This window comes from Elaeis guineensis, chromosome 8, assembly GCF_000442705.2.
Source record: "Elaeis guineensis isolate ETL-2024a chromosome 8, EG11, whole genome shotgun sequence".
In the NCBI taxonomy this organism is placed as follows: domain Eukaryota; kingdom Viridiplantae; phylum Streptophyta; class Magnoliopsida; order Arecales; family Arecaceae; genus Elaeis; species Elaeis guineensis.
Window position 1 is genome coordinate 136,179,781 of NC_026000.2, and position 16,046 is coordinate 136,195,826.

General features: G+C 36.9%; 2 protein-coding genes across 2 annotated transcripts in view; both read left to right on the forward strand.

Annotated features, from left to right (window-relative positions):
* LOC105049388 (vacuolar protein sorting-associated protein 26B-like) overlaps positions 1 to 5,078 on the forward strand; it is a 28,663-nt gene extending 23,585 nt beyond the window's left edge. The window contains 6 exon segments of the mRNA XM_019852545.3: positions 685 to 751; positions 1,610 to 1,654; positions 2,571 to 2,626; positions 2,722 to 2,897; positions 4,676 to 4,861; positions 4,864 to 5,078. Coding sequence (XP_019708104.1) covers positions 685 to 751; positions 1,610 to 1,654; positions 2,571 to 2,626; positions 2,722 to 2,897; positions 4,676 to 4,861; positions 4,864 to 4,889 — 556 coding nt within the window. The 3' untranslated portion in view covers positions 4,890 to 5,078.
* A 4,828-nt stretch (positions 5,079 to 9,906) lies between these two features.
* On the forward strand, positions 9,907 to 15,420 carry AHP1 (AT-hook motif nuclear-localized protein 10). Its single transcript, NM_001303571.1, is given in 5 exon segments — positions 9,907 to 10,797; positions 11,572 to 11,624; positions 13,304 to 13,435; positions 13,881 to 14,042; positions 14,905 to 15,420. Coding segments are annotated over 5 exon segments (1,089 nt in total). The 5' UTR covers positions 9,907 to 10,298; the 3' UTR covers positions 15,148 to 15,420.
* The last annotated feature ends 626 nt before the right edge of the window (positions 15,421 to 16,046 follow it).

The window sequence follows — 16,046 nt, forward strand, 5'->3', positions numbered from 1 at the left end:
GTAAGGCTGATTTGGAAAATAAGACCTTCTAAAGCATATGTCAATCTTGTTGTTATGATTGCAAGCTACTGTGAAGTCTAGGTAGTACATTATATAAATGGTCAGTCTTTAACTCATTTTATTCTTCATATTTTCCCCTTAAAGTAACTTATATAAATTCTTTAGAAGTGATATTTCTAGTTATATCCAACATTTCTTTAGCTTGTTTTTAGTTCATGGCAAGTGAGATTTGTGGTTGTATCCAGCATTTTTAATGCTAACTTGAAGAAAATGGCAAGTTATTTCTTCTATTGTTAAATTTTACTATATGTTTTTTTTGGTGGTGGCATTATAGACTTCTAGCAGCACAGGAATATGTATATCTGGTGAAGTATCATGATTGTAGGTTCTAATCTTCAACTCTTTATGATATGCACCAACTGCCATGCTTGATTCAGAGTTTCTTCTCAGAAACTGCTTCCAGCTGATTATGAGCTTAGTTCCTGAATAATTTATTCCTGTACCCTTCAACTTAGTTGTTTGTTTCTTTTGAGCTTATGCTGATTGTTGAACTTAAAACTCATTATTTACATGTGCTTATTGTGAGAACTCTTGGGGTTATATGTGCATTTTTATTAAAATGAATATGATATATGTCTTATCCTATCTTCACCACTGAAGTGATTGTTCTCTACAAGCTTGCAGGTACATTTTAAAAGTAACAATCAGTCGTAATTATGTCAGCAATATAGTGGAATACCAGGAGTTCTGTGTAAGTCCATAATGCACCTCTTAAAGATTACTAAAATGTATATCAAATACCATATGATGGCATCATATGCCAAACATGGTTTTGCTCTATTGTGACAATTGTTTGATTCAAAAATGACATGGAACTGGAGTCATCAAATGCAGAATGTTGCCTAGCTTGTCTTCTTTCATCATGATGCATTTTGTTCCACACCAGGCAGTACACTGCACCTGTATAGAAAGTTAAAATGTAATGGCATATTCCATTGATCGCAGATTTTTTGAAGTTGCACATCATGTCAAACTCGATCTTACCCACCTAGTCCCTGCTATTTTCAGAAAAAAAGGGGATGGAGACCCTCCAGGGTTTCATTAAGAAGATTACTAGACATACATAGGAGGGGTATCTCAAAGTGGGAGAGGGGGGGAGGGGTAGTGAGTAACAACATTATGACGGACATCATAGAACTTAACTGTAACATATTTAAGTTTGTAACTTACTACAGAATTTGGTGTGAAGTGAGGATTAAAAAAGAATGTGTTATGTTCTTGGAAGCAAAAGGAAACTTTCTTACATGGTTTTTTTTCAGTAGAAGAGATTTTTTATATTTCCAAAAGATTTCTTACTTTCTAGAGCAAAGGGATTATTCAAATTATTTGTGCCTTATCAAGACAAATTGATGATTAATATTCTGCAAATGACCGATTCAATCATGTGATTATCCTTGAAATTATTTGTGTTATCTGGTCATACTTTTATGAATAACTATGCTTAGTAGTGCATTTTATTTTTTGAGGAGACTAAGTCATGCATTTCTAGTGGTACCAGTAACTGATACATTTTTCTGTGTGTAATTTCTAAAGTTTTTATTTTTGTCAGGTTCACAATTATACTCCTCCTCCAGCAATCAACAATAGCATCAAGGTTAGTTCAAGCGTTAGAATGCGTGTGATGCTTAACTAAAGTTCAGCTGTTAATTGGAAGAATTTAAGCTGGACCAGCAAAACAGGAAGTCTTATCCTAATCTCTACGAGCCAGCTTTATTGATTAAAGGGCGATCCTTTTAATGTTTGAGAACATTTTGCAAGCTGTCAACCAGATACCTATGGAAGTAAATGGCAGAGAAGCATTAATGCCTTTTAGGGAAAAATAGGCGCTTGAATAATAACTAAGAGAAAGAAATGGATTATCGGTCATTACATGAGAACAAAATGAGATAACAGCATTGGTGCTTAACTTGAAGTATCTGGGGTTTACCGTATAGATTTTGCCAATACAACTTCCCAAACTTTACACTGATGAATAGAGTGCATGCATGTTTTAACTGCATGCACATCAGTAATAGATTATTGGAAAATACAAGCATCCTCGCTCCCAATACATGCCATTTTTTTGATTATCTTTTGAGGGAGACTCTAGTAGTGATGAATGCATTCCATGTATCCAAAGAAATATCACTTGCAGATCATACCTCCTTGTATTAGAGTATTAGACCTTTTCTTAATGCATATTCTTTACCTCCTCAGTGTGGGGATTAACATTTGGTGAAGCTCTTTTTTAAGGTGAGCCTCTAGTTTACCAATATCTTCAACAGATGAATCACAGACTCAAAACATGATTATATTTCCAGTAAGGAGATATGATGAAATACAGCTTCTTTTGAAGAAGTCAAATCATGATTTTATTTTTTAAATGCTCAGAAAATGTCAACTAAACATATGGAAAAGGAAATCTCATCCACAAGATGTTGCCTGTTCTAACAGCTAGAACACTTCAATTTTTACCTTTATTTTCAATGAACTAGTTTGCTCTGTCTTGATTATGATGGCTAGTTTTGCAGATGGAAGTTGGAATTGAAGATTGTTTGCACATTGAATTTGAATACAACAAAAGCAAGTATGGTTGCACATATCCATAGGCTTTGCTCAATTGTTCTGCTTAGCTTGACGTGTAGGCTTTTGCCTTCTCTAACTGGAGCTTACCTCATTCAGGTATCATCTGAAGGATGTTATCGTTGGAAAAATATATTTTCTTCTAGTAAGAATTAAAATAAAAAATATGGAGCTCGAAATTAGACGTCGTGAATCCACTGGATCAGGCCCTAATACATATGTTGAGACTGAGACTCTTGCAAAATTCGAGTTGATGGATGGTGCTCCTGTAAGAGGTATCTCATATTGAACTCAATATTAAAATTAATCTGTTGTATACATCTGGATGTTTTCTAATGCCTTGTCAATATTTAGGATTGCACTGGGTCTTCAGGCCTGTGAGGATACAAGTTTCTGCTGTCTGCAGGTGCCATCCAATCTGCCTTGAGATGTGTGGCCATTCTTGAATGCAGCTCTTGGATGTTCCAGGCATGCAGTGCGCATCTCGAGGCAGGATGGTGGTGGGCATCTGTGGCTAGTGGAGACCCCCTATTTTTGCTGGCTAACAGAACCAATTTCTGGCCTGTGATTCATTTTTAGCATCAGGAGTATCTGCTGAATCTTCTATAACCTTAAAATTCTACGGCTCAATGGTTCGTGTCCATAGCTTTCCTAAATAAGGAACAATTTAACTTAACTCTCAGGATACTTTGTCATGGATATTCATGAATGTTGAGAAGACTCATAAAATTGACATGTGCAGAACTGCAAGCTTATAAAAAATTGCATGTGTGGTTACACTTTTTGAGCTGCGTTTCCTTTAAGCCTTCTGAACTGAAGGGGTAACATTAATTGTGAGGAGTTGTTAGAGAACGTTGGTACAGTATCTAAGCTCAGCTGTGTTTCTAGTTGTTTTGACACTGATGAGGTATTGAATACAGGTGTTGCTATATTAGTATTTTGAGCTTTATAATGCAGAACAAAATAATTTTTAAGCATAAGTGTGATTAGTGCTAAGAAGTTATTTAGCCATGTAGTATGTAGCCTGTTAATATATGTTTACGAAAACTATTTTGGAATATTTTCACAAATGAAAAAGCTCTCCTGTATTAAGTTTTTATGATGGGTGGACCTTTTGGCCCATGGGTGAAATCGTCAACCAAAACTCCTTGTTTAATTCTTGAAAGAAAGAGAGAGGAAAGGAAAAAAAAAAAGAATAGTAAATGATTGTCTTGAAATTTCTAACGCTTTCTAAATTCTTATAATCTAAAATAAATGAGGAGTTGAAATTATAGTTGATGTAGAATCCGTCACTTGATTATCTCAATGTGGTCTTTAGACAGTCCTTACTAACCTTAGAAGGCTGATCCATTTCTTGCATTGTCTTTAGTTGAGGATCAATTTGTGAAAAGTTTTTCATTCTTTGAGAACACACTTGATAGTGCTCCCTAGTGTTCCAACTCAACTCTATCAACCCACTTAACTGTGATTTAGATAATTCTGGTTGTGTGACTCAAGGCTTTGCACAAGAATATAGTGTCTTGAGTACGTGTTGCAAATGCACTTGTTATACCTTTATTATCTTTCTCCTTTTATCCATATATTTCCAGTTGGAAAATCTGCAGATGCTAAGTACCTTCAAGGGAGATTGTTAGAAATGTCTGTCAATAATAAAGCTAAAGCTAAACAAGAATATCTAGGTTGGTCCATTGGATATATACTTCCTAGTTCAAAACATGCATGAACTGTGGAATCTTAATATCTTGTTTTGACCATTCCACCAGGTATCATTCTTGAATGAATCATGGCATGTTTAGATAATGTATTTAGTTAGTAAATTTGGAAATCTGGAGCTTTTCAACCCTTTGTTACTGTAGAAGTGCGTGTTTGCAATTTGATACTGCGGAGCTGGCATGATCCAGGCTGTGTGATCAAAATTAGCAGGCAAATTTTGCATATGCTGTAATTTAAAATACGAAAACCATTGGGAGCGATTCATTAAATGAATTTGGATTTGGTTAAAAAATGTTTAGTTCTATATTTTTATTTATTTATTTGAAATTTTTTTTTGCAGGGGAATCAATTCCGATCAGATTATTCCTGAGTCCATATGAGTTGACACCAACTCATCGCAATGTTAACAACAAATTCAGTGTAAAGTATTACCTGAATTTAGTTCTTGTGGATGAGGAGGACCGGCGGTACTTCAAGCAGCAAGAAATCACACTATACCGCCTTCAAGAAACTTCTCAAGATTCATCTCTGAAACAGGCCCAGGGAAGACTTGATTGTTTGTAGGGCCTCTCCACGAGTTTGGAGATCAGAGGATCGGAGAATTGGATTCCTTATGGGGCTCGTCTTTGCCAGAGTATGAGCTAGGCCCTAAAGTCAGGAGGCTGGTGTGAATTGTGTAGATATTTGCCAGTTGGTCTTTGCTTCCATTATCTTACAAATTTTCAGGATTTGTTTCTGCACAAGTGTCTTATTTTTTGGCCTGCTTGTTTCCGGAGTTGAACTCACCATATCTTTGGTAACTAAAAGTTCTTATAAAACATTGATTTCTTTTTGTCAAGCATGCGTCAACTAAGTCGGCAACCGATACTAAAATGAATCAGCACATCGATTGTATTTTTTTTTTTTTTTTAAATCAAAATAGCAGGAAGGAAAAATTTCGTGTTGTATATGTAATCGAGATAAGCAAAATCTCTGCTACTTTAGGAGGAACAAGATGTCAAATAGGCTAATATTACTGACTGCTGTGGTGTCAATTATCAATTTTTATGCCCGATATTTTAAGCTGATAAGAGAAGTTTAAAAAGGAAGATGGAGAACATTAGCTAACTTTTATTCATACTGTAATAAATAGAACGAGTTTCATTTATGGTTATGCCAATTTGCCTCACCAAACTCAAAATGTTATCAAGTATAACTTTTCCTGGTGCAGAATACCAGCCGATTACTTTATCTGTGTTATATTTGGAAAAAGCGAATATACGTTGCAATTTTCCAGAGAAAACCATAAAAACGTTTTATGAACCTTTGTTTCAACAAGCTGTATCCTCGATGTAAGTAACAAAAGATAATACCTTCGTTCTTTAATCCATCTCTTTTGTATCAATCTTTTATTTTTGCTGTTCGCATCACGACCTGTGAGACCTGCTGTATTTGTAAGCCGGCGCATTCTCACGTATTGTTCACAAATATGGCAGTATTTTATGGTTTTTATGATGGAGATTCGTTAGCTCATGATCACAAAATCAATTACCGTAATGGGGAAAAAAAAATAATAATAACTCTTTATTTTCCCAATCAAAATACCCAACAAAAATTAGCTTACAGCACATTTATACCCATTGCTGAATGGCATACTACGATTTCTTCAAGTAGGGGCATAAAAGATTGCAATGGAGCTACAGCCGAAAAAATTGCGAGTGAAAGATGGACGCAGATCCATTTCTTCAGTTCTAGAGGCAAAACCTGTGCTCACCATCATCCTCACATCAATCTGAATGATGAAAGACTGCAACAAGCAAGAGTTTTCAGTTGTACCAGGAGCATGTAGAATCCTAGAAGGAAAATAAAGAGGTATATCGAGTTCATTTAATCTAGATTCTCCAATTTTGGCAAAAGCTATGTACATCAAGTTATTTGGAGGCTTTGGATTCTTAATAACAGAGAAAGAATAAGGTTGGATTTTATAACAAAAGGAACAAGGTATTGCCACCATTGCTAACATCAAATGGCTTTCTTTTTATTTTCCCCCTCTTCTTGTAGAACCTTATAAATCAAAATCTAATTAGCAGACCTGAACGACAATGCGAGGGGAGGATCCTATCTTCTACAGATTAAACTAGTGCATCCGCAATTTTGCATGGGGCAAAACAAGTTGAAGGCCAATAAAATCTAACTTCATTAAGAAAATACCTAATTTGAACCCAGTTCAACTGGACAATGAGTCTAGCTATCCGAATGTAAACCCAACCCAACTCCAAATTCTAAAACCGAAAGACAATCTAGCTTTTTACCGGATTAGGTTATGTCAGGTCCATTTAACTACAGTTTAAACTAGGATGAGTTGGAAGTGTAGAAAGATGATTTAGTTTTGGGTACCTTTTTTTTTTTTTTTTTTTTTTTTTTTTTTTTTTTTTTTTTTTTTTTTTTTTTTTTTTTTTTTTTTTTGCAACATTCAGCAGCATAGCTAGCATTGATTAAAAGAAATACAGTGAGTATCTGCCAACGGGCTAGTAGAAACCCCCAAATACAGATTTAAATCCAAGCTCCAAGAACCTGACAAAAAAAGAGAAATAAACAAAGCACACATTTAATTTTGGGTACTTTGAAACCCTACAAACAGTAAGGTTTAGTCTCAGATTGGACCTTGTGGAGTGCTCAACTGGCTACTATAGGTCTTTGAGTCAAGTTCAAGTTAGATCAAGTTACTCAAGCTCTTAACCTAGAACAAACGCAACATAAGGTTGGGTTGGCCCTTCCAACCAAAGTTTATATGGCACAATCCCATTTAATTATGGTTATGTTAGGTTTCATGTCAACTTGACCAAATTAGACCCCTAAAAGCCTGCCTTATAGCTAAGAGGATGCTAACTTGCGAATGGTATATAAAATAACTTTCCAATGCAAGTGTGGATTTGAAGGATCATTAAAAAGAAAGTTTGTTTGCCTTAAATGATGAACTAAATCCAAGCAAATTTACCAGCTAGTCTAAAAAGCTCTTGAACCTCCTCAGTGAGTAGACAAGACTAATGGAAAAACTTGTTTACTCTTTTTTTTTTTCCTCTTTTTCTTCTTCTCTCACTTATTTTCTTTTGGAGGGTAAGGGAGGAAATCTATCTGAATCAGGTGAGGCGAAGACTCTAGCACAAGTTATTGACAACAATCCCTAACGTCTATTTTTGTAGGGACCACTTGTAGGTGGTACATTTCCTCAAATGGAAAGGAACATTTGAGGCTGTCAAGCCCAAATTAGTGGAGGATCTTATTTTCCTAGATCCTTATCTAATTGGTGGAGCTCAACTCTCAGTTTGGCAACCATTGTTGATCTATGCATTTGAGATTCTTCACATTGATACAATTCTTAAAGGTCAAAAATGGTCATAACTCTCTCTATTTGACCCCACTTGCGACCGTCGTGAAAAGCCTCGTTACCCACGAAAGTTACATGCCACACCATCAAATAAATATAGATAGCTTGCAAGTCACCCTAAGATTCTTGTGGGCCAACTACAATGTTACCTCACACAATAAGTGATTTGCATAAGCTAGGTAGGTTTTCTTTTTCTATCCTGTAATTTCAGGGTTCGGATTGTATCTTTCACACGAAATAATGATTTATCTTTTTTCACGATATTACTTGTCGGATTGCATTCCGCACAAATCTCAAAGCACTTTGCGATGTCCATTCATTTGTCTATGCAAATCTTGAAGCAACCGTCATGCAATCCAACGGTGGATTCACGTAAAGGAAGGTGAACCATTCTTTCATGCTTAATATGTAACCCTGTCCCATAATTCAAATAAAATAAGATACTCGTACTAATATCTCTTCCTTTTCCTAAATGAACATCCAATATCCATGCCTATCACTACATAATAGTTCTTGATTAGAATAATAAATGGCTACCATGGTTTCATGAGAGACCTTGGTAGGTTTTGCTTTTAGTTTCTTTTGCCCACAAGTGGGCAAAAGGCAAAGGGGGTCTTGGGTGATGTGCAGAGAGCTGTGTGGAACTGAGATGAGAGGTCACATGGAGTAGTTGTCTTTTGCCCTTGTATGAACCCCACTTTTTCAACCCAACTCTCTATTGTTTCTATACCAAACGCACAGGTGCCCACCTTTTGGACATGCTTCCATCTAATTTTCCTCCAAAAAGTGAAAAAAAACCATCAAAGTCAAGATATGATTTTGATCTTCTCCTCCTCCTGTACTATAATTCAATTCCAAGGGCTTGTTAAAGGCCATCATCAACTCTCTGTCTTTTTCTTAGCTACTTAAAGATTCCCCAAAGAAAATTAGGCTTTCTCTGAAAAGTGTGGTCCTCAACCATAAAATTTCATACTTATCTCTTTAAAAAAATTAAATAATTAATATTTTTTATTTGCAGGATAAGCCTTTTCTCATTAATATAATGTCACGCCTAAAAAGTCAAGACTTAAACTACATATAAAAATTAAAAACTCCGATCCATCAAGAATTATGACATATAAACAGTTATTTTTATGATAAATATATTCTAACTTCAACTACTAAATTAACCTGTCGATTGGATAAGGATCTCTCATGACTTAATTTTTTTAAACAATTAATTGTTCATTGAGCTGAATTACTCGGAACTTGAGGAGAATAAAGAAAAATTGGAAAACTTTGCTCAATATTTAACCCAAAGAATTGAATTTATAATAACGAAGAGAAGGGATGATACGGACGCCAATACTTACATGCATATATTTTTCAATAAAATTATTTTTAATAATTTTTTTATTAGCAATAAAGCACGATATTATCATCTTTTAATATTTTTATACAATACTTCTTTTTGTTAAAATAAAATTTAATAAATGCTGGATCTTGGTAGAACGTAAAGACTTGTGCATGGTGACAAAATTTTGGAGGAGGGTTGACGTCAGGCACAATAATTGGCTAATTCTTTGCAGCTAGCAGTATCATTAAGATGAAGAGACTATTATGAGAATTATAAAATTTAAAAAAAGCCACAAGAAAGTTGAAAATTACGCAAGAGGGAGGGGAGGTAAAAAGGTAATAAAAAGAAGTTGTGGGCGTGGCGGTTTAATGTCATTTAAACCCTTTATTTTTATATTATTTTGTACGAAAGCAATTTCGGCTAGCTTTAGCTGAACTTTTTTTCCCCAATTTTTTAAAAAGCGCCCTCCCCGGTTAGGGTTTGTGGGAAATTAAAAAGGGGAAAAATCGAAGGAAGGGGCGAGGGGGAAATATTGGGGCTCGGATTTCCCCATATTCTCTTCGCTGGGTGGGAGGGCTGGGGGCGCTCCGACAAGGGCTTAGGGTTTTTGTTTCTTTTTTTCTTCACCAAAACCGCTGCTTTCTCCCTTGTTTTCCCTGATTTTCGCGTATTTCCCGGCTTTTTCTCCGAAAATAGTGCGGATTTTGGGAATTTTCCGGTGAAATTCGAAAAAAAGGAGGAATTTTGGGAAGGGTCCGGCGACCGCAGCGCATAATTTCTAGGGTTTATTTGCTGCACCTGGATCAGGATTGGTTTTTTTTTTTTTTACTGCCGCCTTTTTTTTTTCTTGAAATTTTTCTCTTGGTACCTTGCTTTATTTTCCGCCTTGTTACCTGTATTGTAAATTACGTCTGGATGCTGCTGTTGTAATTTCGAGTTAATGAGCTGATTTCCAAGACCGGGGTTTTTTCAGAATTCTTGCTTACTGGCAGTGTTCTCGAGCTTGTGTGTTAGATTTTCTCTGTAAAAATCGAATCTTTGTACTGTTTTCTTTCCTGATCTTGTTGGTGATAGTGGGAACAGAGCAGAATCCCAAATCTTTAGGGGAAAAGTTTCCAAAATCCGATTTTTTTTCTTTTCCTTCCAAGAAAGGAGACTGGAGTGTGATTGTACTCGACTTTCACTGGAACTCTTGGGGTTGCGGTTGCAATAGAGCTAGAATTATCAGGTGATGGTGTCTAGATCTTGCTCCTGGGGTGAATGGAAGTAAGATCCGAGCCGGGAATCATGTCTGGTAGGGAATCCTTTAACGTAGGTATGCAGAAAAGCCCTGTGCAGTCCCAGCCATCGATGCAGAGCATGCGATTGGCCTTCGCCCCAGACGGAACGGCGATCTACAAGCCGATAACCACCAGTTCTCCTCCACCTCCACCTTACCAAGGAGGAGGAGGAGCAGGCAGCACCGGAGGCGGCGATGGTCCCTCGCCGGCGGCTATCACACCGCATGGTCTAAACATCAACGTGGGAGAGCCGGTGAAACGGAAGCGAGGACGACCGAGGAAGTACGGGCCCGATGGTACCATGTCTCTTGCATTGACCACCGTATCCCCAACCGCTGCCGTCTCACCCGGTTCGGGAGGGTTCTCTCCTTCTTCTGCTGGGGCTGGGAACCCGGCATCGTCGGCCTCGGCGGAGGCCATGAAGAAAGCAAGAGGCCGGCCGCCTGGCTCTGGCAAGAAGCAGCAGCTGGCTGCTCTGGGTAAACTCAAAAACTCTCCTTTCTGTTGCCTCTTGGTTCGGTTTTGTCACGGATTTTTATATAGCCATTAGGGTTTATGGAATTTTCCACGTAGTAGGGTTCTTATTTTAGTGATCTGGGTTTATCTGGGTTTTACTTGTTTGGCATCTGAGGGAAAACAACGGGGGTTTGATGGGTGTGTGTGGAGATATTACACTGTCAAAAGGATAAAGAAAGGCTGTTTGGTTCTGTTGGGGAGTGAGTCTTCTGGTAGATCTGACAGGAAGGGAATGAAATGTGGGGAAATTACCATTATGCCCTTGTTCATGTTAGTATAGTTACTGAGTTTTTGAGAAATGATTGTTTCAGTGCTGAAATGCATCTAGTTGTTCTTTAGCATTTGAAGTTTAAGCTATTAATAGTACATGATTAGGTAAGTTGTTGTGGTTATGCACTGTCCAGTTGTTGCAGTAACAGTAACTGCTTTTAGTCCAACAAATGGCATAGTTTCAATTCCGAATTTTTGCATGTGATTTTGTTGTTTAATGTGATTTTGATGGTATATCAGTTTTACTGATTCATTTACATCAATTACATTTATTTGTGTGGAAACTTGCATTGGCAGTAAGTTTACTTTCTTAGTTATCTGCCTAGTTCTAGACTAGAAATGCCTCCTTGAAGATTCTGATAGCGAGTCCCTTTTATTGAACCTTTTAATTGCTGAAAGTTTTAGTTTAAATGGCTTTATTAATTTAGAAATATAGATGGATGCTGAGATTCATTAATATTACACAGGATCGGCAGGGATTGGATTTACACCTCATGTTATTACAGTTAAGGCCGGAGAGGTATTGATTTCTTCTTCTGAATTTGTGATACTTTTACACATGCAAAATCCATTTTATTATTATCATTTCTTTCACTTTGTTTGGGATTGTTTATTTTTTCTTTGATTTTTCAGTGCCTGGTGATTTGTAGATATTTTCATGTTCAACATTCTCTCGTTTTAGCTATTATGCTGCTGTAATTTTTGTAGGGTAAGAGATAAATGCATTTTTCTTGGTTTCTCCTTGAACTTATGAGTGATTATCTTGCGACTTGTCACTTATCTCTTTGCTGCTGGCATCCGAATGCCTTATCTAAATCATTCTTTCCCATTAGTGACTGCTCAAACTACAATTCCTGTACTTTCATTTTGAAATTCTGGTGGTTGCATATTATATGTTGTCATCTTCAAGATAGATAATTGTTTGGTAACTTTAGTTAATGGTTCTTATTATCTAATGCAGTCATGAAATCAGTATTTAGAATATATTAATTATCATACTGCTTTGAGATGAATGCAGTTCCCATTAACCTTGCCCTCTTCCTTTTTGGGGTAAATGCTTTCTTATTTTAGCAGAATCATTAAAGAGCTTTTTGGCGGTTGAGAGTTAGCCATGCTATGAATAAGGCAGTTTTCCGTTAATGCTGACTGATCATTTAGGCTTAAGGGCGCACCATCTTTTGTTGAGGTTGTCTGATGCCCATCTTTTATCTATAGTTGCCTTAACCAGAGATTTAGCACCAACAGAGGATTGGCCTCAAACTGAGAGCGGTTGTAAATTTTCTAATTTTAACCTGTCATAATTTGATCTATAATGCTAATCTTGGCAGATGGGATAACTTTGCTGGTTAAAATCTTCATTTTGTGTTGATGCATTTCAGCAATCAATTTCCCTTCCATGTGAATGTATTTATATTTATCTTAACCATTCAATAGCTAAATTTATGATTGGTTTGAGGCCATAATGTTCCTTCTGCTCGGTTTTGTTCTTTTGGCAGTTTTGATGCATCTTGTAGGCGAACTCTCCTTTATATGCTTCCTTTTATGCATTTTGGCATTTTTGCCTTCTAATTTAATTTCAAAATGGTCATGGGCTTAAGAAGAAGATTATCATGCCTCTGATGCTATTTGGCATCATTACCTATTTATAGATTGTTTTTATAGTGATAGGGATTTTTTTTTTTTTTGTCTCTTTAATTCATCGTTTTGTTTAGTATGGTTGATTTCTAAGGAAAATTGTGCTGCAGCTTCTACTTTTTTTCCAGTGTCTTGTGTAAGCTACATCTTGCAAGTTTTGCATGGGCATAGGCATAGGAGTTGAAGTATGATTTATTGATCAAGAATATTTTGATGGGTAAGGTTGCAGAATTGTTTTGTTTAAAAAGCCACTTCCAGGGTGCCTCATTACTTCAAATTATGACTAGCCTCTTTACCTTGGCTAATGTGTGTTTAGACCTTTGGTCCAAGGTTTGCTACTGAATTTGTAAAGCATCCTATCGAATTTGCTCTTTTTAAGATAATTTTCTTATGCCTGTAGATTATTTTTCTGCACCACGCTACTATAGGCCAGTTTGACTGTTCTGTTAGATTCGTGGGATCTACCAACAAAAAGTTCGCTGCAAGAATTCCAAAATTGGTCCCCCATACTTGTGCCCGTAAAAAATCCAGCTGCTAATTGCTATTTTGGTCTTTTTTTTCCAGGATGTCTCGTCAAAGATCATGTCATTTTCTCAGCATGGACCACGTGCGGTTTGCATCCTTTCAGCAAATGGTGCCATATCTAATGTGACTCTTCGTCAGGCAGCGACTTCTGGTGGAACAGTAACTTATGAGGTTTGTACCTGTGATTGATTTGGCGCAATCAATTATTTTCAGTGACTGTGCTTCCATATATAAGCTTATATATTTTTATATTCTTGAATTCAAGCTGCTCTGTTTCCATTTAATTGTTAAAACTAATGCATTCGGGCACTCAGGAACCTGCTAATTGCTGTTAAACTAAGCTCGTAAATAGAAGACATTCAACCACCCCCAGTAACAACACTGCACTCCTATCGTCAGTTGTGCATATTTTACAAGTCGCAACAATTTATAACAAGAGAAAATAATGATGTTTTCATCTTACTTTTCGACATACAGAAGTGAATGACTAGGTCTTTGTATAATTTGAAAACAAAATTTTAACTGTAATTCTGAATTGATTCTGTGGATTATTTTTTTGTTATCGAGTTCGGACATGGCTTAATTGCTTTTATTTTTTTGTAAATTTCAAATGCAGGGCCGATTTGAGATATTGTCGCTGTCTGGTTCATTTTTGCTGTCAGAGAGTGGTGGTCAACGTAGTCGAACAGGGGGTCTGAGCGTTTCACTGGCAGGCCCAGATGGGCGTGTTTTAGGTGGTGGAGTGGCAGGGCTTCTAACAGCGGCATCCCCAGTCCAGGTTCGTCTCTCATGTGCTGATATGAAACTATGAGCAAATAGTGTGTTTTTTTTTTTTTTAAACTGTTAATTCGCTTTTGGGTAATGAATAATAGGTTCAGTTTTATTACAGGATTACACGAACCAAGATTTCTATCATCATACTATAGAAGTAAGAAAACATACCGGGAAATTATGTTTAATGGACTTCTATATAAAAGTCAGTGTGCAAGGACATTTCATCATGCTCTCCTTCTGTTCATGCGTCTAGATATGTTGGTGTAGTATTTTGATTATTGCACATCGGTCTTTGGCGTAGTTTATTAATGGTTATCTGACAGACCATAGGATATAATATTCATCGGTTCGGTCTCATCATGATAATCATAAGTCATATCTCATAGCACCTTTCGTAGATCATGGTCTGATTTCTCATTTTTCTTTTTCTGTGGATCTTATGTATATTTTAAATGGCATGCTAGATTGAAATTTCGAAGGAACCATGTGCAAGTTATTTATTAATCAATTGATGATATCACCAGACCTGCATAATAAAAATGACCCCTTAAACTCCTCAGTCTTCATTCTCAAATCATATTCTTGGATCAAATGTTTCGTTTGTATTTGGCCATAGTAGTATTACGATGTTATAATGCTACATTAGCCTAACCTAATGCACTGAAACAACATGGTTGTACATGGGGAACATTTTTGTTTATGGGATGCATAAAAGCATGCATGTTTTGGAATAAATTTAACAAAATCACTTTTTTTTTTATGGCACTTTCTGAGCTTTTATAGAGAAACTTTTGTTCACCAGACCCCCATGATAATTTTCACCCTTGTCTTCTCGGTGATTCAGAGCAGTTGATTGTTCTTTGCAGGTTGTGGTGGGAAGCTTTATAGCTGATGGGAAGAAAGAGCCGAAGCACACGGCTCCTTCGGATCCGACATTGGCTCCCGGAAAGCTTGCCGCCGGTGGTGCGGCGGCAGGTGCAAACAGTCCACCTTCTCGAGGCACACTTAGTGAATCCTCCGGCGGGGGGCCTGGAAGCCCTTTGAACCAGAGCACGGGCACGTGCAATAACAGCAACCAACAGGGTTTGTCTAACATGCCGTGGAAATAACGTATGCTGATGGCCCCTGTAATCCTGATCGCAATTGAACCTCTTGTTACGTCTCACTCGTCTTTCTTCTCATGTAAGTTAGCTGTTGGCGAACTGGGAGAGGTGGTGACTTCCCCACCATCCCACCAGGTTTTCCTGTTATCATGTGTGAGTTTAGAAGCTAGGAGTATGTTGTTTTTCATTTCATGTAGCTCTTGATGTTGTTCTATTAATGTCTGAAGGTGTTGTATGGAATTCTTCCCATGTATCAAATATCATGACGTGTGTTCTCTCTGGGCCTGACCACTGCCTTTTCTCTCTCTCTCTCTCTCTCTCTCTCTCTCTCTGATGCTACCTATTGTTTTTTCTTTATTTTTTTCTCTGAACATCGTTATGGATACCAAGCACATTTTGATCTATCAATTTCATGTTTGATAGGCTAACATTAATATAAGTCCACTATGAATGCTGATAAAAGTTAGCAACTTACCATGGATCGAAAAGTAGTGACGCATCCCTCGATTTAACGAAGATGAATTTCTCCTTCCATTAGTACGTCCTCTCAGTATTTTCCTATTGGGTAAAATTCTAAAATTAATATGTAAATGCTGTTCTATTTTTGTTGTGTTTTATATGAAGGCATAAGAGCTAGCCTGCCCTGGTGCGTGCTCTTGGAGAATCTCAAATTTCGTAGGCTTGAAGACGTATATGCATGAAAGGTTTTAATTACTAAAGGGTACCTGACATACAGTTCTTTCTTTGACTGCCACGGCAGCAAAATGATTAGAAAATGATGTCCTCTAACAAGGAGTATTAAATGCTTCCACAGCATAGGACAAACAGCTTGTTTGCAGTCTCATATCAGCTACTTGGAAGAATGAAAGATGACTTTTAGCAAAGAATATTTTATGCAAAATGTG